This window comes from Salmo salar, chromosome ssa22 (assembly GCF_905237065.1).
Source record: "Salmo salar chromosome ssa22, Ssal_v3.1, whole genome shotgun sequence".
NCBI classification, from domain to species: domain Eukaryota; kingdom Metazoa; phylum Chordata; class Actinopteri; order Salmoniformes; family Salmonidae; genus Salmo; species Salmo salar.
Genome location: NC_059463.1, coordinates 38,164,955 through 38,185,603, shown reverse-complemented (window position 1 = coordinate 38,185,603; position 20,649 = coordinate 38,164,955). Strand labels below are relative to the sequence as shown.

The 20,649-nt window shown below is 42.8% G+C and overlaps 2 protein-coding genes and 1 long non-coding RNA gene across 3 annotated transcripts; 1 reads left to right on the top strand and 2 right to left on the bottom strand.

Annotated features, from left to right (window-relative positions):
* Window positions 1–2,437: 2,437 nt before the first annotated feature.
* LOC100136942 (RH2 opsin) lies at window positions 2,438–4,028 on the bottom strand. The gene is given in 5 exon segments (NM_001123707.1): window positions 2,438–2,539; window positions 2,664–2,903; window positions 3,011–3,176; window positions 3,312–3,480; window positions 3,665–4,028. Coding segments are annotated over 5 exon segments (1,041 nt in total).
* A 4,526-nt stretch (window positions 4,029–8,554) lies between these two features.
* Window positions 8,555–10,066, top strand: LOC106583393 (uncharacterized). The gene is made up of 2 exons (XR_001323501.2): window positions 8,555–9,165; window positions 9,600–10,066. It is a non-coding gene; the product is annotated as an uncharacterized lncRNA (long non-coding RNA).
* A 4,195-nt stretch (window positions 10,067–14,261) lies between these two features.
* On the bottom strand, window positions 14,262–20,306 carry LOC106583539 (green-sensitive opsin-3). The gene is made up of 5 exons (XM_014167842.2): window positions 19,873–20,306; window positions 17,105–17,273; window positions 15,771–15,936; window positions 15,402–15,641; window positions 14,262–15,225 (listed from the first exon to the last, which is right to left on the bottom strand). The coding sequence occupies exons 1-5, from the start codon at window positions 20,231–20,233 to the stop codon at window positions 15,124–15,126; spliced, it is 1,038 nt and encodes a 345-aa protein (XP_014023317.1). The 5' UTR covers window positions 20,234–20,306; the 3' UTR covers window positions 14,262–15,123.
* Between the last annotated feature and the right edge of the window lie 343 nt (window positions 20,307–20,649).

The following is a 20,649-nucleotide window of genomic DNA, read 5'->3' as shown; positions in this document are numbered from 1 at the left end:
CAGAAGGAAAGACATCAGCAGAAGAGGGCAACTGTGGGTGGAATCACAACAGTGGAAGGCGCATACACAAAGGGCAGCAGTGGGTGGTGCGTACCCAAAGGGTAACAGTGAGTGGTAGACTCCAGTGCATACTCCAGTATCAAAATCATGAAGCGTGTGTTGAATGACTTTGTTATGGAAGAGCATGGCGCCATATTCCTGCATAATTCCACTCTGAATGGATACCTTAGTCCACCTGTGAATCTACAGCCATGAAATAGGGATGAAGACATACACTAGTATTTACAAAAGTATGTGGACACCCCTTTAAATTAATGGATTCTGCTATTTCAGCCACACCTGTTGCTGACAGATGTACAAAATCGAGCGTACAGTCATGCAATCTCCATAGACAAACAATGGCAATAGATTGGCCTTATTGAAGTGCTCAGTGACTTTAAATGTGGCACCGTCAGAGGATGCCACTTTTCCAACAAGTCAGTTCGTCAAATTTCTGTCCTGCTAGAGCTGCCCTGGTCAGCTGTTATTGTGAAGTGTAAACATCTAGGAGCAACAACGGCTCAGCCGAAGTGGTAGGCCACACAAGCGCGCAGAACGGGACCACCGAGTGTTGAAGTAAGTTGCGCGTGAAAATTGTCTGTCCTCGTTTGCAACACTCACTACCGAGTTCCAAACTGCCTCTGGAAGCAACGTCAGCACAATTACTGTTTGTCGGGAGCTTCATGAAATGGGTTTGCATGACCGAGCAGCCGCAAACAAGATCGCCATGTGAAATGCCAAGCGTTGGCTGGAGTGGTGTAAAGCTCACCGCCATTGGACTTTGGAGCAGTGGAAATGCATTCTCTGGCAGTCCAACGGATGAATCTGGGTTTGGCAGATACCAGGAGAACGCTACCTGCTTGGATGCATAGTGCCAACTGTAAAGTTTGGTGGAGGAGGAATGATATTCTGGAGCTGTTTTTCATAGTTCAGTCTAGGCCCCTTAGTTCCAGTGAAGGGAATTCTTAACGTTACAACATACAATGTCATTCTAGATGATTCTGTGCTTCCAACTTTGTGGCAACATTTTGGGGGAAGGCCCTTTCCTGTTTCAGCTTGACAATGCCCACGTGCACAAAGTGACGTCCATAGAGGAATGGTTTTTCAAGATCGGTATTGAAGAACTTGACTGGCCTGCACAGAGCCCTGACCTCAACCACATCAAACACCTTTGGGATGAATTGGAACACCAACTGCAAGCCAGGCCTAATCGTCTAACATCAGTGCCCGACCTCACTAATGCTCTTGTGGTTGAATGGGAGCAAGTCCCCACAGCAATATTCCAACATCTAGAAAGCCTTCCCAGAAGAGTGGAGACTGTTATAGCAGCAAAGAGGGCACCAACTCCATATTAATACCCATGATTTTGGAATGAGATGTTCGACAAGCAGGTGTCCACATGCGTTTTGTCATGGAGTGTAAGTGAAAGGCTTTTGTAACAGTGTTTCTTTAATTTGCATTGGAATATTTGCGTTAGTGAAATGTTGGAGAGATTCAGATGTTGACTCACATGTATTGTTACATTGACAAGTCCCTCACATCTGTTCGAACGGCATTGATGCTGTAAAATGGCTTGATTTTAAATAAACTGCAGTGACAGTGTTTTCCAGTAGCAATGCACTGATATTTCATGATCTTTTTCAGCTTTAAGATCTACTGATTGGAGGTAGTGTATAGTTGTAGCTGATAAGATGTATACTACATACTTGAATTTGTGCTAATGAGATGTTATATTTGATGTGGATTGGAAATCAGTTGTCAAATGAAAATAATAACAGCAAAAAAGTAGTTTCATGCATGGATTTATTTATCTAGTACTATAATTTTTTGTTATTTATAAAATATATACAGGAAATGACAAAATAATTGCTAGCCTCACCATAAGATAAAAATACAATCTCATGATCCAACAAGACAAACATTAGAGCTGTTCTGCAAGTCTGAGTTTCATCCTTTTGTTACCACCTATGAGAGGCAAATCAGCTGTTTGTTTTGGATGAGTATAAAATGTATGTCAAGTCTATTTTCAACTACATTGAGTGACACAGTATGTGAGTGTATAGATTTGCCTTGTGAACTGGGTTGACTAGATTTTGTCTTATTGTTGAGCTCGGCTTAAGATTTCATCATTGCCAATTATAGCCCTCCAAACTATCCAACGGACTGTCTGTCGACTCAGGTGAGATCATAGAGAACAAGAGATGGGTTCAGATGAATGTCAATACACTGCCCTGCTTTTGTCACTTCTGTGTTATCTGGAGTGACAGAGCCCAATCATTACAGCTCAAAACAGTATAATGTCCATTTGGTGAAAGTAGCGTGTCTTCAAAAGCAGTCCATGTAGAGCATCAGACAAGGGTATAAATCAGAGGTTGGGAAGTGCAGGATGAGGGAAAGTCTATGCAGGGCCCACAGAAGACACTTCTGTCTTGCTTGTTGACACAGAAGTCTCATCTTCTTCTGCTTTCATCCCTACAGTGGCCAGCATGCAGCCACGGAACTGGAAGGGAAACGAATGAAAAGCATTGAGCATGACACATTAAGCAAACAATATATTACATTGCTGCTAGGTCAAACTTAAAGAGTAAGTAAAAAAGGTTAAAAAAAGGTATAATTTTAACAACCTGTTTGTTCATCAACACATAGATAATGGGGTTGAACAAGGCTGAACTCTTGGAGAAGAAGGCAGGTATAGCCATGGACTGGGCACTGAAGGCAATTCCTTTGTTGAAAAAGATGTAGGCAGCGAGGGTGGCATAGGGGGTCCAGGCGATCATGAAACCACAAACCATCAGGACGCACATACGAGTGACTTCCTTCTCAGCTTTCTGGGTAGATGCTGAGTCCTGCTGGGAAGCTGCAGCCTGAAAATGAAGATAATCAAGACATCAGAGTGGAGAACTATCATTTTGTACTATGCACACTATGTGGAACTGCATGATAAATGTTGTTTGTGTAAGAAGTCACTTACCGCCTTGACTGTGAGGACAAGACTTCCATAAGTGAAGGCGATCAAACAGACTGGGATGATGAAGTGGCAGCTGAACATGTAAATCACATATGATTCATTGTTGAAGCCTTCGGCCAAGGTGTAGTAGTCAGGTCCACATGAGCACTGCATGCCCTCTGGGATGTACCTAAGAGAAATAGAATTGCACAATATGATCATTGTGAGTGAGTGAGTAGGATTGGTGGTGGATGGAGCATGACTTGAAAAGCATGTGAATAACATTTGATGTTACTTCAAATTTCCTACACTGGTTACAGCTTACCTGGACCATCCAAGCAGTGGGGGAGCAGCACAAGCCATAGCAGCTATCCAGGTGAATGCAACACCAGCACCAGCATGGGTGGAAGTGAACGTGAAGCTTCCCATGGGCTTGCAGACCACAATGTATCTCTCGACAGCCAGCACTACCAGAGACCACAGGGCAACCTCACCTGGAAAATGAAACCACAATCCAAAGTCAGTTACTTCAGTTCTAAATGGATTTAAATAACGCTGAGTACAGTCCTTTTAGTTCCAAATTGATTAACAATTGCTTTGGATACAGCTTATCATTCATTTAAATCAGTTTAATCTAAAGTGGATTCTGTAGGTTCTGTATTTTTTAAGATTTCTTACCTCCAAGTGTAGCCATGAAGCCCTCAATAGCACAGCCCAATGGTCCCCAGATGAAGTAGCCATTGACAGCAGATGTGATGGTGATGGTGAATCCAAAGAGGACCATTATCATTCCAGCTGCAGCCAAGTTGACCAGGATGAAGTTAAGGGGTTGCCGAAGCTTCTTGTTTGTGGCTGTGACATACAAGGTCAGCCCGTTGATGGGGAATCCAAAGCAGATCAGGAAGAACATGTAGACAGCAAGACCATAGTATTGCCATGGAGGTGCCAAGTAGTACTGTTGGTATAGAAAAGGACTCCTTACAAGCCCAGTCCGGTTGGACATGGGAATGTAGAAGTTGCTTCCTTCTGTGCCGTTCTGCATCTTTACTCAGTGGATGTCCAATGAATGCAAGAGAAAGGCAAGATGAGATCTGATCTGGCTGTGAACCTTTTGCCTATGCTAGGGTGACCTGGCAGGGAGTTTTATACCCTTTTGGTGCCATATGTCATTGGCTAAAATTGGCTGAATTAGCTTAGGCAGGGTTGTTCCGAACTAATTCGTTAATTGATCTTATCCTCAGATATTAGGGAAGGGATTATAACACGTAATCACTGTGGATTTTGTCTAACTCATCAGGGAATAAAGATTATCACACTGACCTTGTTTAAACATTTGTTTTTAATGTAAAACAGGTTTTATTATTGTTTGTTTTTTATTACTATACCTCTGTAGGATGATGAAGATAAGTATGGACAGGTAGTCTATAGCTTCTGCTTGCACCCAGTTACCGTTTTTTTCAGGATGCGTATGTTCGAAAGTGTAAAAAATATTATATAATGTAATATTATTATAATTCTTTTTTGGGGCTAAATGACTAAAACCAGACATCGAGTATGTAGTAAAAATATTTTTTTAGAATATCATCTTTGAGAACTAGCAATCACCAAAATAAAAACTAGACAGTCAGAGACATGAAAATTCCCAAAACAATGAATTTAGCAGTATTGATTTTGTTGTTATGTTTGAGCAAAAGAACACAGTAGTAGCCATGACAAAATGCATAGAAATGCAGGAAATTAGCTTAAAAATGGCAACATTTTCTCAGCTCCATCCAGAAATTACAGGAAAGTGGCTTACATTTTCAAATCTTTCTACTACTACAGTGCCTATTGCCATGCCCCTTGGCACACCCACCACCTAGGCCCTTTTTCCCCTGTCAGGTGCGTCATAAACAAGTGGACCAAGGCGCAGCGGGTATCGTGCTCATTTTCCGTATTTTATTTGGATAAACGTGAACACTTAACAAAAATAACAGCCGACGAACAGTTCTATAAGGCTTACCAACTATACAGAAAATAACTACCCACAAACACCGTGACAAAAACCCCCTACTTAAATATGGCCTCCAATTAGAAGCAACAAAGAACAGCTGCTTCCAATTGAAGGCCAAACCAAAACCTGAGCATAGAAATAGACTAAATAGACATTCAAACATAGAAATAGACAACATAGAACATTACCCAAAAACCCGAGACACATAAATCAAACACACCCCTGCCACGTCCTGACCATACTACAATAACAAAATGACTCCTTACTGGTCAGGACGTGACATTTCCAGAGAAAGAGAGACATTTATGAGCATCTGGCGACCCTATTGTCTTAGGTTAGAAAGCACAACAACTGTCTGCAATTATCTGGCTGAAATGGCTCCTGGCAACTGTCAGAAGCAGAGTATGTGAGCGGAGTTGAGCTGTTGGAAATCCCACTCAATGCTCACGGAGCGGTGCTTGTGCACAGCTCCAGCGCTCCTGGTCTTTTCCAACCACTCCATTAAAAACCACTCCTCACTCACAGGAAATAAAACTGCCACTCCGAATTCGATCCATTAATTAAAATCAACAAAATCACACCCATCTATTTTTGTGTCAAACTGGACCCAGCATTTGGTTTTGAAGTATTGAAACCAAACCATACGATTTGAATGGCAATGGCTATAGCCTAAAAATAAATAAATTGTGAAGCATTTGTGAGTGCAACACACTAGGATGGCAGGAACATGAACTACCCAGCATTTAAACAACATTTTGTTATATTAAATCATTATAGTTTATAAATTGCGCATATAGGCTGTGACTTACTTAGATTTAAATATGAAACGAAAAAATGCCTTATTAGGCTCAGTCTACAGTGCCTTATAATTCACTATTAGAAACAAGAGTTTGGACGGAGTCTGTGGCTTCAGGCTCATACGATGGTGCCTGGAGATGAGGCAAGCAGCGGAGAATTCCCTTTCTGCACTTGCAGAGCCACTGGGGATGCAAAACACCCTTTGGGCCACTCTTGCCAGGCTGGTCAGTGGTTTTTAAAAGATTTGGCAATATAACCCAATCAAAACCGAAAACTCCTTGAAAGAGGTAATTTGTCAGGCCTTTTGGTCCAAAATCAATGATAACCTATTGTATAGAAAATAGAACGAAAATGAACAAAACATTTAAGAGATCTGATTTTTAGTTTATAATTACTTTGCTACAATGATACACTTAGCAAGCTAACCACCTCCTTCCTTTCTGTTAGCAAGTGCATGTAGTACACCATCATGCTTTCGGGATAAATGTATTTTCAGATTTCACAATGAGTTGTGGACATTGCAAAGGATGCAATTTTGAATCCAGTGAAAAAAAGAAATCAACTGCCAAAGGTTGCAAGTTTAAATCCAACAATAGAAAGTTGTTTTTGAGATTTTTGTTTTAAGCCTATCCCAAAACTTAACCCATACCTTAACCATTCGAAGTTAATGCCTAACCTTAAGATTTTGAGTTAATGGCTAAACCTTAAACATTTGGAGTTAATGCCTTAACTTAACCTTAAGGTTAGGTATTAACTCTGAATGGTTAAGGTTAGGGTTAAGGTTGCAAACTTTGGAATCAGTGGCAGATGCTTACGAAAGTTGTTTCAAAGTTGTTGCAAATGTTAAAATTAGAAGTGTTTAAAACTCCTTCGGGATCGGTGTTCCTTCCACGGGACGTTTAAGCTAACGTAGGCTAATGCGATTAGCATGAGGTTGTAAGTAACAAGAACATTTCCCAGGACATAGACATAACTGATATTGGCAGAAAGCTTAAATTCTTGTTAATCTAACTGCACTGTCCAATTTACAGTAGCTTTTACAGTGAAAGAATACCATGATACTTTATGAGGAGATTGCACAATTTTGAACATCAAAAGTTATTAATAAACAAATTAGGCACATTTGGGCAGTCTTGATATAACATTTTGAACAGAAATACAATGGGTCATTGGATCAGTATAAAACTTTGCACATACACTGCTGCCATCTAGTGGCCAAAATCTCAATGCCACCTGGGCTGGAATAATACATTATGGCCTTTCTCTTGCATTTCAAAGATGATGGTACAAAGAAAATACAAAAGAACGGTTTTTTTCTTTGTATTATCTTTGACCAGATCTATTGTGTTATATTCTCCTACATTCCTTTCACATTTCCACAAACTTCAAAGTGTTTCCTTTCAAATGGTACCAAGAATATGCATATCCTTGCTTCAGGGCCTGAGCTACAGGAGGTGAGGGCACTCGGAGTGTGGTGCCAGGAAAAACACCTCTCACTCAATATCAACAAAACAAAGGAGATGACTGAGGACTTGAGGGAGCACCCCCCCATCCACATCGATGGGACAGTAGTGGAGAAGTTGGAAAGTTTTAAGTTCCTTGGCATACACATAACGGACAAACTGAAATGGTCCACCGACACAGACAGCGTGGTGAAGAAGGCGCAACAGCGCCTCTTCAACCTCAGGAGGCTGAAGAAATTTGGCTTGTCACCTAAAACACTCACAAACTTTTACAGATGCACAATCGAGAGCATCCTGTCGGGCTGTATCACGGCAACTGCACCGCCCTCAACCGCAAGGCTCTCCAGAGGGTAGTGCAGTCTGCACAACGCATCACCAAGGGCAAACTACCTTCCCTCCAGGACACCTACAGCACCCGCTGTCACAGGAAGGCCAATAAGATCATCAAGGACAACAACCAACCGAGCCACTGCTTGTTCACCCCGATATCATCCAGAAGGCGAGGTCAGTACAGGTGCATCAAAGCTGGGACCGAGAGACAGAAGCTGTTTTTCAATCTCAAGGCCCTCAGACTGTTAAACAGCCATCACTAACATAAAGAGGCTGCTGCCAACTTACAGACTCAAATCTCTCGCCACTTTAATAAATTGACTTAAAATGTATCACTAGTCACTTTAAATAACGGCACATTAATAATGCTTACAAATCCTACATTACTCATCTCATATGTATATAAATATATATTTTTTTGTTGTTTTTGTTTTTACCTTTATTTAACTAGGCAAGTCAGTTAAGAACAAATTGTTATTTTCAATGACGGCCTAGAAACAGTGGGTTAACTGCCTTGTTCAGGAGCAAAACAACAGATTTTTACCTTGTCAGCTCGGGGATTCAATCTTGCAACCTTTCGGTTACAAGTCCAACGCACCAACCACTAGGCTACCTGCCACCCCAATATAATGCTCTATACCACCTACTGTATCTTGCCTATGCTGCACAGCCATCGCACATCCATATATTTATATGTACATATTCTTATTCATCCTTTACATTTGTGTGAATTTGTTAGATTACTTGTTAGATATTGCTGCATTGTCAGAACTAGAAGCACCAGCATTTCGCTGCACTCGCATTAACATCTGCTAACCATGCGTATGTGACCAATACAATTTGATTTGATACAGGCAATTTGATTTGGGTCTGTCATTTTAATCGAAGATTGAAAAAAAGGGGCGGATCCTTTAGAGGTTTTTAAACATCTGCCTCTGTTTCCAAAGATTGCAAGTTCAAATCCAGCGATATAATGTTTCGGGGGCTTTTTTTGGCACTCTTACCTTAACTATTCGTAGTTAATGCTTAACCTTAAGATTTTGGAGATAATGTATAAATTTAACCCTGACCTCAAAAAGTTAATGCCTAAACTTCACCTTAAATACTTAGACATTTGACATTTGTAACAATTTCGAAGTTTGACAGAAATGGATGAACGTCTAATTCTGACTCGAGACTACGAGCTAATTGACAAGTGCGTACTGGGCCAAGCATGCCCTGAGCTCCTGAAGTGAAGTGAGCTCTACTGGAGCGAAATTGGAGAGGGCGAGAATGCCGGCGCTGCAGCCTTTGGGAAACTCGCTCTGCGCTCCAGTCAAATTGGGCACGCTTCTCGCTCCGCTCACATACTCTGGTCGGAAGACCATGTTGACTTTGTAGAAACACAAGTCATGGAAACGTTGAGAAAGATATCACTGCACATGGATACGCGATACTACACTGGATTTTGGCGGCACAGCAGTAGTTAAGTTTATTCCGGGTCGATACTGAATAATATATATAGTCTCTGGGGCCTCGCAGATCATCTGAAAATGATGAGCATTTTTTCCCAAACACACATCCATACGGTGTGCCACAAGTGCATAAAGCTAAAGGTAGGCTATAGTATGCAATATCTAGTGCTTCTGTGATTCTAGGATATAGGCTTGTAAATAACCAATGATCTTAATACAACTGTGAAAAAATGTATTCGTAAACAAACGTATAACTACAAAATGTGGTTAAAATTATTATGATGATCTCATGGACTGTGAGTGCTCACACTCGTAACCCAACATTTCTCCAGCCTCATCCCTCATGTGTATAGCAAATTGGTGCAGGACATAATTTTGGCTGAAAAAAGTACTGAACTAATTCAGGATTGCGGCATTAAAGCGATCATCTCAAACTCATGAACTGTCTGTCATTCTTTACATCCATAGCAATGACTTTAAGATAGCATTACTCCAGCTGCCATTTTGCTGAAACTCCATATTGTGACTTTAAATTGACTATTTGTTATCCTTATGTTTTGTTTTGACTATTTCAGGTGGATAGATGGACAAAGTTGGATCCACAAAGGTTTTGCAGACCATGAAGGAACCATGAAGATATTCACATCCAAGAAAAGTCATTTTATACCTTTTATCTGATAAGAATGGAACTCTCCTGATGTTCTATTGCATACTCATTATTAGGCATGTTATTCTTATACACCCTCTTTTTCTGTTCTAAAAAGCTGTTACACTTTTAAAGCTAAACATATGTGTTTAAGGCTGACACAATGAACACTAAGTTCATTGTCTCTCTTATTTGTTTTGCTACATAAGCCCTTCCATTACTCATAAAACACCACTGCTACATTACTAGCTACTCTCTAGTCAGAAAACTGTTTTAACAGAAAATCTGGTTTAACAAAAACATTAGGACATTTACATGAGACCAATATTTGATTGTTGTACTTTACACCATTTGTTCACAAAGTCTGCTTGTGACAATAAAAATATTAGCAATGGAGTATGTTTTTGTTTTGGTCACTTTAAGGTCAATCTAGTTGAACTATCTCCTTAAGCTGTTTACAAGTCACCATATACTTCAAGGTGTAGGCCTTTATTTCATTATTTGAAATGTGTCTGAAAATATGTCTGAAAATCTCAGAGGCTAATGAGTGTATATGCTGTGATTTCTTACATGACTTTTAAGTTATTTCTAACAAAAGGTTGTCCATGCAGAAATAAACATTGTGAACTCAATTGATGAGGTTAAGCTTGCCTTGTGTAATCACATGGGATATTTTTACATCTGCTCTGCAAGCCAATGTGTCTAGATTACACTAATCTTGCATAAATAGTGGAAAAGGATAGGGATAATACTATGCCACTAAAGGCCTTTATTATGGAGTGGCACACTAGAACTATGGCAAGGTAGTAATAGAATGGTATTTAAAGTGATAGTTCAGCTCTATGAGTTATAGTGTGATAAATGTGTAGATCTCTATAACCAAGGTAGTGGGAATGTAGTTAAAGGGGCAATTCACTGCGTTTTAACCTCAAATCCATCAGACCTGGGTTCAAATGCTATTTACTGTATTTTAATATCAAATACATTTCGAAACAAGTATTTGACAAAGTTTCTTTGAACATACAAATAGTTTAGTATTGGAATGTATTTGAAAATATTTTTAATTATTGCTTAAGCAACATTAGCAAGTTCAAAATGAGTTCAGACTGGATCAACAGTGGGTCAGCATGGATCTCTGAAGGAAAGACATCAGCGACAGTGGGTGGAATTCAAATCATGAAGCGTGAGTTGATTAGTCCCATGTGGCTCTCTTAGTACAGCATGGTGCTTGCCATGCCAGGGTTGTGGTTATGATCCCCCATGGGGGAACAGTATGAAAATGTATGCACTCACTACTGTGAGATGCTCTGGATAAAAGTGTTTGCTGGAAATGTACACTGAGTAAAAAGAACACCTGCTCTTTCCATAACAGACTGAGAATATTAGGAAGGTTCCTAATGTTTGGTACACTAAGTGTATATTGACTTGATACTCTAAGGGATGCTCTAACAATGAAAATACATGTATTTTAAAAAGGAAGGCAGTTGGGAGGCAAGATCAGGTGGGATCATTCTAAACAATGAGAAAGCAGATATCAAATCAAAGTTTATTTGTCACGTGCGCCGAATATAACAGGTGTAGTAGACCTTACAGTGAAATGCTTACTTACAGGCTCTAACCAATAGTGCGAAAAAAAGGTGTGTGTGTGTATGCTTGCGTGCGTGCGTGCATGCATGTGTGTGTGTGTGTGGGTAAGTAAAGAAATAAAACAACAGTAAAAAGACATTTGAAAATACATGTACATGTAGGTATGGTACATGTAGGTATGGTTAAAGTGACTATGCATATATGATGAACAGAGAGTAGCAGTAGCGTAAAAAGAGGGGTTGGCGGGTGGTCGGACACAATGCAGATAGCCTGGTTAGCCAATGTGCGGGAGCACTGGTTGGTCGGGCCAATTGAGGTACTATGTACATGAATGTATAGTTAAAGTGACTATGCATATAAGATTAACAGAGAGTAGCAGCAGCGTAAAAGAGGGGTTGGGGGGGGGGGGCACACAATGAAAATAGTCCAGGAGTCTTATGGCTTGGGGATAAAAACTGTTGAGAAGACTTTTGTCCTAGACTTGGCACTCCGGTACCGCTTGCCATGCGGTAATAGAGAGAACAGTCTATGACTGGGGTGGCTGGGGTCTTTGACAATTTTTAGGGCCTTCCTCTGACACCGCCTGGTATAGACGTCCTGGATGGCAGGCAGCTTTGCCCCAGTGATGTACTGGGCCGTACGCACTACCCTCTGAAGTGCCTTGCGTTCGGAGGCTGAGCAATTGCCGTACCAGGCAGTGATGCAACCGGTCAGGATGCTCTCGATGTTGCAGCTGTAGAACCTTTTGAGGATCTCAGGACCCATGCCAAATCTTTTTAGTTTCCTGAGGGGGAATAGGTTTTGTCGTGCCCTCTTCACGACTGTCTTGGTGTGTTTGGACCATGTTAGTTTGTTGGTGATATGGACACCAAGGAACTTGAAGCTCTAAACCTGCTCCACTACAGCCCCGTCAATGAGAATGGGGGCGTGCTCGGTGCTCTTTTTCCTGTAGTCCACAATCATCTCCTTAGTCTTGGTTACGTTGAGGGATAGGTTGTTATTCTGGCACCACCCGGCCAGGTCTCTGACCTCCTCCCTATAGGCTGTCTCGTCGTTGTCAGTGATCAGGCCTACCACTGTTGTGTCGTCTGCAAACTTAATGATGGTGTTGGAGTCATGCCTGGCCATGCAGTCATGGGTGAACAGGGAGTACAGGAGGGGACTGAGCACGCACCCCTGGGGAGCTCCAGTGTTGAGGATCAGCGTGGCAGATGTGTTGCTACCTACCCTCACCACCTGGGGGCGGCCCATCAGGAAGTCCAGGATCTAGTTGCAGAGGGAGGTGTTAAGTCCCAGGTTCCTTAGCTTAGTGATGAGCTTTGAGGGTACTATGGTGTTGAATGCAGAGCTGTAGTCAATGAATAGCATTCTCACATAGGTGTTCTTTTTGTCCAGGTGGGAAAGGGCAGTGTGGAGTGCAATAGAGATTGCATCATCTGTGGATCTGTTTTGGCGGTATGCAAATTGGAGTGGGTCTTGGGTTTCTGGGATAATGGTGTTGATGTGAGCCATGACCAACCTTTCAAAGCACTTCATGGCTACGGACGTGAGTGCTACGGGTCTGTAGTCATTTAGGCAGGTTGCCTTTGTGTTCTTGGGCACAGATACTATGGTGGTCTGCTCAATCAGGGACATGTTGAAAATGTCAGTGAAGACACCTGCCAGTTGGTCAGCACATGCCCGGAGCACACGTCCTGGTAATCCATCTGGCCCCGCAGCCTTGTGTATGTTGACCTGTTTAAAGGTCTTACTCACGTCGGCTACGGAGAGCGTGATCACACAGTCGTCCGGAACAGCTGATGCTCTCATGCATGCCTCAGTGTTGCTTGCCGCGAAGCGAGCATAGAAGTGATTTAGCTCATGTGGTAGGCTCGTGTCATTGGGCACCTCGCAGCTGTGATTCCCTTTGTAGTCTGTAATAGTTTGCAAGCCCTGTCACATCCGACGAGCGTCGGAGCCGGTGTAGTATGATTTAATCTTAGCCCTGTATTGACGCTTTGCCAGTTTGATGGTCCGTCGCAGGGCATAGCGGGATTTCTTGTAAGCTTCCGGGTTATAGTCCCACACCTTGAAAGTGGCAGCTCTACCCTTTAGCTCAGTGCGAATGTTGCCTGTAATCTATGGCTTCTGGTTGGGGTATGTACATACAGTCACTGTGGGGACGACGTCCTCAATGCACTTATTGACAAAGCCAGTGACTGATGTGGTGTATTCCTCAATGTCATCGGAAGAATCCCGGAACATGTTCCAGTCTGTGATAGCAAAACAGTCCTGTAGTTTAGCATCTGCTTCATCTGACCACTTTTTTAAAGACCGAGTCCTGCTTTTAATTTTTGCTTGTAAGCAGGAATCAGGAGGATAGAGTTGTGGTCAGATTTACCAAATGGAGGGCGAGGGAGAGCTTTGTACGCGTCTCTGTGTGTGGAGTAAAGGGGATCTAGAATTGTTTTCCCTCTGGTTGCACATTTAACATGTTGATAGAGATTTGGTAGAACTGATTTAAGTTTCCCTGCATTAAAGTCTCCGGCCAGTAGGAGCGCCGCCTCTGGGTGAGCGGTTTCCTGTTTGCTTATTTCCTTATACAGCTGACTGAGTGCGGTCTTAGTGCCAGCATCTGTTTGTGGTGGTAAATAAACAGCCACGAAAAGTATAGCTGAGAACTCTCTAGGCAAGTAGTGTGACCTGCAATTTATCACAATATACTCTACTTCAGGCGAGCAAAATCTAGAGACTTCCTTAGATTTCGTGCACCAGCTGTTGTTTACAAATATGCACAGACCCCCCCCCCTCGTCTTACTGGAGCGTGCTGTTCTATCCTGCCGGTGCAGCGTATATCCCGCTAGCTGAATATCCATGTCGTCATTCAGCCTCGATTCCGTGAAACATAGGATATTACAGTTTTTGATGTCCCGTTGGTAGGATATTCGTGATCGTACCTCGTCTAATTTATTTTTCAATGATTGCACGTTGGCGAGTAATATTGACATAACGGCAGCTTTCCTACTCGCCTTCTGCGGGTCCGGACGAGGCATCCGGCTCTTCGTCCTCTGTACCTGCGTCGCTTCTTCTTGCGAATAACTGGGATGTCAGCCCTGCTGGGTGTTTGGAGCATATCGTGTGAGTCCTGCTTGTTGTTGAAAAAAAGGTGAGTGATCGCTGTCCTGATATCCCGAAGCTCTTTTCTGCCGTAAGATATGGTTGCAGAAACGTTATGTACAAAATCATTTTCAAATATCGCGAAAAACCCCCACATAATAACACAATTGGTTGGGCGCCCGTAAAACTGCTGCCATTCCTTCCGGCGCCATTTTCCAGCGTGTGAACTAGTTAACACAGCCACAAAGTCAAAATTGGCTAGCCTATATTAGGAATGTGTAGAATTTGCAACATTAGTGCTAATGATCTGGACTAGAAATCAAGAAACAAATATAAACAAAAAGTTGTAGTTTCATGCATGCATGTATTTATCTAGTACTAGATTTCTTTATAAAATACTGTATATACAGGAAATTATGACAACAAAATAATTGCTGACCTCACCATAAGATAAAAATACAATTTCATGATCCATCAAGACAAACATTAGAGCTGTTCTGCAAGTCTGAGGCTCATCCATTTGTTAACACCTATAAGAGGCAAATCAGCTGTTTCTTTTGGAGGAGTATAAAATGTATGTCAAGTCTAATCTCAACTACATTAAGTGGCACAGTCTGTGAGCATAGAGAGAACAACAGAGCCCTATCATTACAGGTCAATACAGTTTAATGTCCATTTGGTGAAAGAAGTGTGTCTTCAAAAGCAGTCTTTGTAGAGCATCAGACAAGGGTAGAAATCATAGGGCAGGAAGTGCAGCATGAGGGAAGTCTCTATGCAGGGCCCACAGAAGACACTTCTGTCTTGCTTGTTGACACAGAAGTCTCATCCTCAGGGGCTGCTATGCCTACAGCAGCCAGCATGCAGTTACGGAACTGTAGAGAGAGAGCAAGACCACAATGTCAGAGATGGAAGAGTCAAGATGCTAGAGTACTAGCACAGACAGTAGAATTTACTTTTATGATATAAGTAGGCTTATGTTGTTGGTGGCCTGTCACCAACCTATTTGTTGAACACTAAAAAGGAAAGACCAAAATCCCATGTTACCAACCTGTTTGTTCATCAGCACATAGATGACTGGGTTGAAGATGGCTGAGCTCTTTGAGAAGAAGGCTGGGACAGCCATGAACTGGGCAGTGAAAGCAGCTCCTTTGTTGAAGAAGATCCAAGCAGCAACAGAGGCATAGGGGGTCCAGGCAATCAGAAAACCCATAACCATCAGGAGGCACATACGTGTCACTTCCTTCTCAGCTTTCTGGGTGGATGCTGAGTCCTGCTGGGAAGCTGCCGCCTGAAAATGAAGAGAAGCAAGATAAATGCTTGTGTGACTTATTAGAAGTCATATCCTTAGCACAAGAATCCAAATGCTACGACTTTGTGGGTCTGCTAGTTACATTTTCTGTGTCTAAGAACCACATACCGCCTTGACTGTGAGGACAAGGCTTCCATAAGTGAAGGCAATGATGAAGACTGGAACCATGAAGTGGCAGACAAACATGTATATGACATATGAGTCATTGTTGTAGCCTGGACTCAGAGTATAGTAGTCAGGTCCACATGAACACTGCATGCCCTCAGGGATGTATCTATGAGGGAAAGTCAGTTGATGAGACAGTTTTAGATTATACATTATAAGAAGATCATCAGTGTTAACCTTGACTAACAACCAAAATCTCCACAGAAAAGGTTTCGGTATGTCGACAAAACAAAATACACGAGACAAGGTGGGATCTTTTTGTGTCTGAAAAATTAATTACACGAAGAAATGTCAGTGGAAAAGCTTTTACAAGCAAATATTTATATAATAACGATCAAAGTAAACTTGGAGTCACGCAATTACATGTTGTGTGGTCCCCTCCACCATGACTCATCGCTAAAGCATACACTTTATTAGGTTACAGATTCAATAAATTATGATGAACTTCAGAGGGTGGTGAAAGTGAAAAGTCATGAGCATGATGCTTCTTTCCAATAAATAGCAACGGTCTTATTCTGGTGACATGATAATTGATGCTAAGGCTGCCGTTTGACAAATAATAATAATCTCATCATTTAGGCTATATGTGTGCTCTAGCCAACTGCGTGCCAATACCACTCATTATATGACACAAAACATTTTTATGAGAAAACCATCAGTAGAGTTGAAAATGCGATGAAAACCCATTTAACTTGACATTTTTTATTCGGGAAACATGGAATTTAACCGCAAAAGTTATTTTATGTAAACTTCGTCATCCCGCAGAACCTTTTATCTGCAACAAGTCAATTTGATAGAAACACATCACTGGTGGGAAAATGTGTGTATTGTTTTAATGCAGATTTTAGAAAATTCGCATGGAAATCTGTCGCCAATTGGATGGAAACCTAGCTAATGTCACTAAAATGCAACAACACAAAAAAGTCAACACTTTTTGCTAGAGAATATCATGATTGACCAAATGCATTATATGTGTGATGCATTGTATTAAACCTAACCTATTATTGTCTACATCATTGTTTGATCTCATCTCATAGACATTACACCTGAATTTATAATGAGTGTGTAATTGATGTGATTAAAATATCACAATTATATGAATTGCAACTTGCAACATAAGGGGATGGTTTCTCTTAAGCCTTCTACTGGATTAGAACACGTAGTCAATAAAGAGTCTCTATTGAAATAGCTTTTTAGTCCAGGACTAAGCTTAATCTGTGTCAGAGAAATGTAGTATCTTTGTGTTTTACTTTTATATCATATGACATGCACTGTACCTGGACCAGCCAACCAGTGGGGGAACAGCGCAGGTGGCAGCCATCACCCAGGTGAATCCAACACCAGCACCAGCATGGGCAACACTGAACTTGAAGCTGCCCATGGGCTTGCAGACCACAATGTATCTCTCAATTGCCAGCACCACCAGAGACCACAGAGCCACCTGACCTTGAATTGAGTATAGGAAAGGAAAGAGATTTGTTTTTGCTTGTCCTGCATTTGTTATGTAAAAGAGGTTGGAGCATGGCGATGCAAACAACAGAGAAGGGGATCTAACTGCTGCATGATATGGACCGTAACTTAATGGATTTTACGATACAACGTTATTTCTAAATGACCAGACTATTATTTAATTAAATCTAAATTCTTTAATCTTGATTGAGACTATCTGTCACGCCCTGACCTGAGAGAGCCTTTTTATGTCTCCTTTTAGGTTTGGTCAGGGTGTGATTTGGGTGGGCATTCTATGTCCTTTTTAATATGTTTTTGTATTTCTTTGTTTTGGCCTGGTATGGCTCTCAATCAGGGACAGATGTACATTGTTGTCGCTGATTGGGAGCCATACTTAGGCAGCCTGTTTTCCTTTGGGGTTTTGTGGGTAGTTTTCTGTCTTGTGTGTTCACCTGGCAGAACTGTTGGCTTTCGGTGTCTTGTGTTATTTAAAGTGATTCATCAAAGTTAATATGAGCACTTACCGCGCTGCATCTTGGTCCCCTCTTTCAGACGATCGTTACAGAACTACCCACTACAACTGGATCAAGAAGCGTGCTTGGGAGGAGATGGACACCTGGTCTCATCAGGAGTGGATTGGGAGGAGAGACTGGACTTGGGGCCAGGTGATCGACAGATATCGGAGCCTACCCGGGAAGAACGAGAGGCAGCCCCAAAAAAATGTTTTGGGGGGCACACGGGTAGTTTGGCTGGACCAGGGGTGAGGCCTGAGTCAACTACCCGTGCTTTTTGTGGTAAGCATGTGCCTGCCTCTCGCACTCTCTCTCCAGTGTGCCTGCCCAGCCCAGTACGTCCTGTTCCTGCTCCTCGCACTAGCCTTGTAGTGCGCACTCCCAGTCCAGTGCCTCCGGCGACAGTTCCCCGTCCAGAGCATCCGGCGACAGTTCCCCGTCCAGAGCCTCCGGCGACAGTTCCCCGTCCAGAGCTTCCGGCGACAGTTCCCCGTCCAGAGCTTCCGGCGACAGTTCCCCGTCCAGACCTTCCGGTGACAGTTCCCCGTCCAGAGCTTCCGGCGACAGTTCCCCGTCCAGAGCTTCCGGCGACGTTTTACAGTCCGGAGCCTGCAGAGGCGGCCTACAGTCCGGAGCCTGCAGAGGCGGCCTACAGTCCCGAGGCGGCCTACAGTCCAGAGCCTCCAGCGACGCTCCTCAGCCTGGAGCCTCCAGTGCTCCCCCACAGCCCGGTCTATCCTGTGCCTCCTCCACGGACCAGACCTCCAGTAGGTCTCCCCAGCCTGTTGAGTCCTGTGCCTGCTCCCAGAGCCAGGCCTCCTGCATGTCTCCCCAGCCTGGTGAGTCCTATGCCTGCTCCCAGAGCTAGGCCTCCTGCAATGCTCCCCAGCCTGGTGCGTCCTGTGTCTGCTCCCAGAGCCAGGCCTCCTGCATGTCTCTTCAGCCTGGTGGATCCTGTGCCTGTACCCAGAGCCAGGCCTCCTGCAAGTCTCCCCAGCCTGGTGAGTCCTATGCCTGCTCCCAGAGCTAGGCCTCCTGCAATGCTCGCCAGCCTGGTGCGTCCTGTGCCTGCTCCCAGAGCCAGGCCTCCTGCATGTCTCCCCAGCCTGGTGAATCCTGTGCCTGCACCCAGAGCCAGGCCTACTGCAAGGCCCGCCTGTCCGGCGCTGCCAGAGTCGCCCGCCTGTCCGGCGCTGCCAGAGTCGCCCGCCTGTCCGGCGCTGCCAGAGTCGCCCTCCAGTCCGGGGCCCGCGGCGAGGGACCCCGCTCTAGAGGCGCCACCAAAGTGGGTTGAGCCAGTGGTGGAGCGGGGTTCACCTGGCAGAACTATTGGCTTTCGGTGTCTTGTGTTATTTAAAGTGATTCATTAAAGTTAATATGAGCACTTACCACGCTGCATCTTGGTCCCCTCTTTCAGACGATCGTTACACTATCCAAGTATATTTTACAAAAATCTGATTGCATACCCAATCCGTGAACTTTACTGAAACTACTTCTTAAAATGTTAAACATGCTGTGAACACTAATTAAATAATGTACCATATGGGGAGAAGAATGGACAGCAGGAGAGTGAACCTTTACATTCTATAAATATTTATTCCAGTTTTCTGGCAACAAAGCTTACGAAAGGCCAAATGTGCCCATGTGGTGCTAATTCAAAACTTGTAAACATTTAGTCCCAAATTGAATTTATAGAACAAAAATAAGTTGATACTGGATAGTAGTAGAGTACATGAGAAGGCCTTAATTACTTCTGGAAGTTTGTTTGCACAAAGGCTTGACTGGCATTGTTTACTATCCAGCATCAACTTTTTGTTCTAATGTTTTTTATCCCATCATCAAAGAGCACCTAATGGATTAACTATAAACCTAATAAGCGTTCCTCTCCTGTGTCTCCAAGTTGAATTTAATTGAGTTTGAGCTTTAATAAATGACTTTTCCAGACAAATGATAATTCTAGCCTGGTTCCAGATGTGTTTATGCTCTCGCCAACTTCATTGCTGTCATTGTAATGCCAATTCAATAAGAAACAGACTGGCACCCATGCTAGCCAAAGTCAACAACCTGCACAAAAGATTTCTCACCTCCAAGTGTAGCCATGAATCCCTCAATAGCACAGCCCAATGGTCCCCAGATGAAGTAGCCATTGACAGCAGATGTAATGGTGATGGTGAATCCAAAGAGGACCATGATCAATCCAGCCAGAGCCAAGTTGACCAGAATGAAGTTCAGAGGTTGCTGGAGCTTCTTGTTTGTGGCTGTGACGTACAGGGTCAGACCATTGATGGGGAATCCAAAGCAGATCAGGAAGAACATGTAGACAGCAAGCAGATAGAATTGCCATGGATCTGCCAAGTAGTACTGAGGGTATAGAAAAGGACTCCTTACAAGCCCAGTCTTGTTGGACATGGGGATGTAGAAGTTGTTGCCCTCAGTGCCGTTCATTTTGAGTAAATGGAAGGGTGGTAAAGTGAAGAAAAAGTTGAGTAATTTGGTCAACCCTGTCACTTTGGATGCAGCAGCTCTCTAATGCAAATGTTGTCTTGAGATTGATTTTATAGAGTTTTGTGGAGGCTGCTTTCAGGGGATTTATTTAAATCCGTTAATTAGATTAGTCTGGGATTATGCGATTCAAAGACTTATAGTTTACTAACCTCTGATTCCAGGGGATTTGGATATTTATTCATAGGCCTTTGAAGTGTCTATGATAGTACAAGTTGTAGAGACATTTCACAGGTTGGTATAAAAAGAACAGAAAGGCTGAATATGCACCAAATTACCAACCTTTATTTGATTGATTTGTTTGTTTGTCTGTTTTTGCACTCAGCACCCCTAAAACACAATAATTTCAAAACATTTAA

Bases quoted from the DNA above. Each gene is read 5' to 3' on its own strand.
- LOC106583539 (XM_014167842.2), bottom strand. From the start codon at position 20,233: ATGAACGGCACTGAGGGCAACAACTTCTACATCCCCATGTCCAACAAG. The intron at 15,642-15,770 runs GTATGTGGTTCT...CTTCATTTTCAG, and splicing joins TTGTCCTCACAGTCAAGGCG to GCGGCAGCTTCCCAGCAGGA. The intron at 15,226-15,401 runs GTTGGTAACATG...CTCTCTCTACAG, and splicing joins ATGTGCTGATGAACAAACAG to TTCCGTAACTGCATGCTGGC.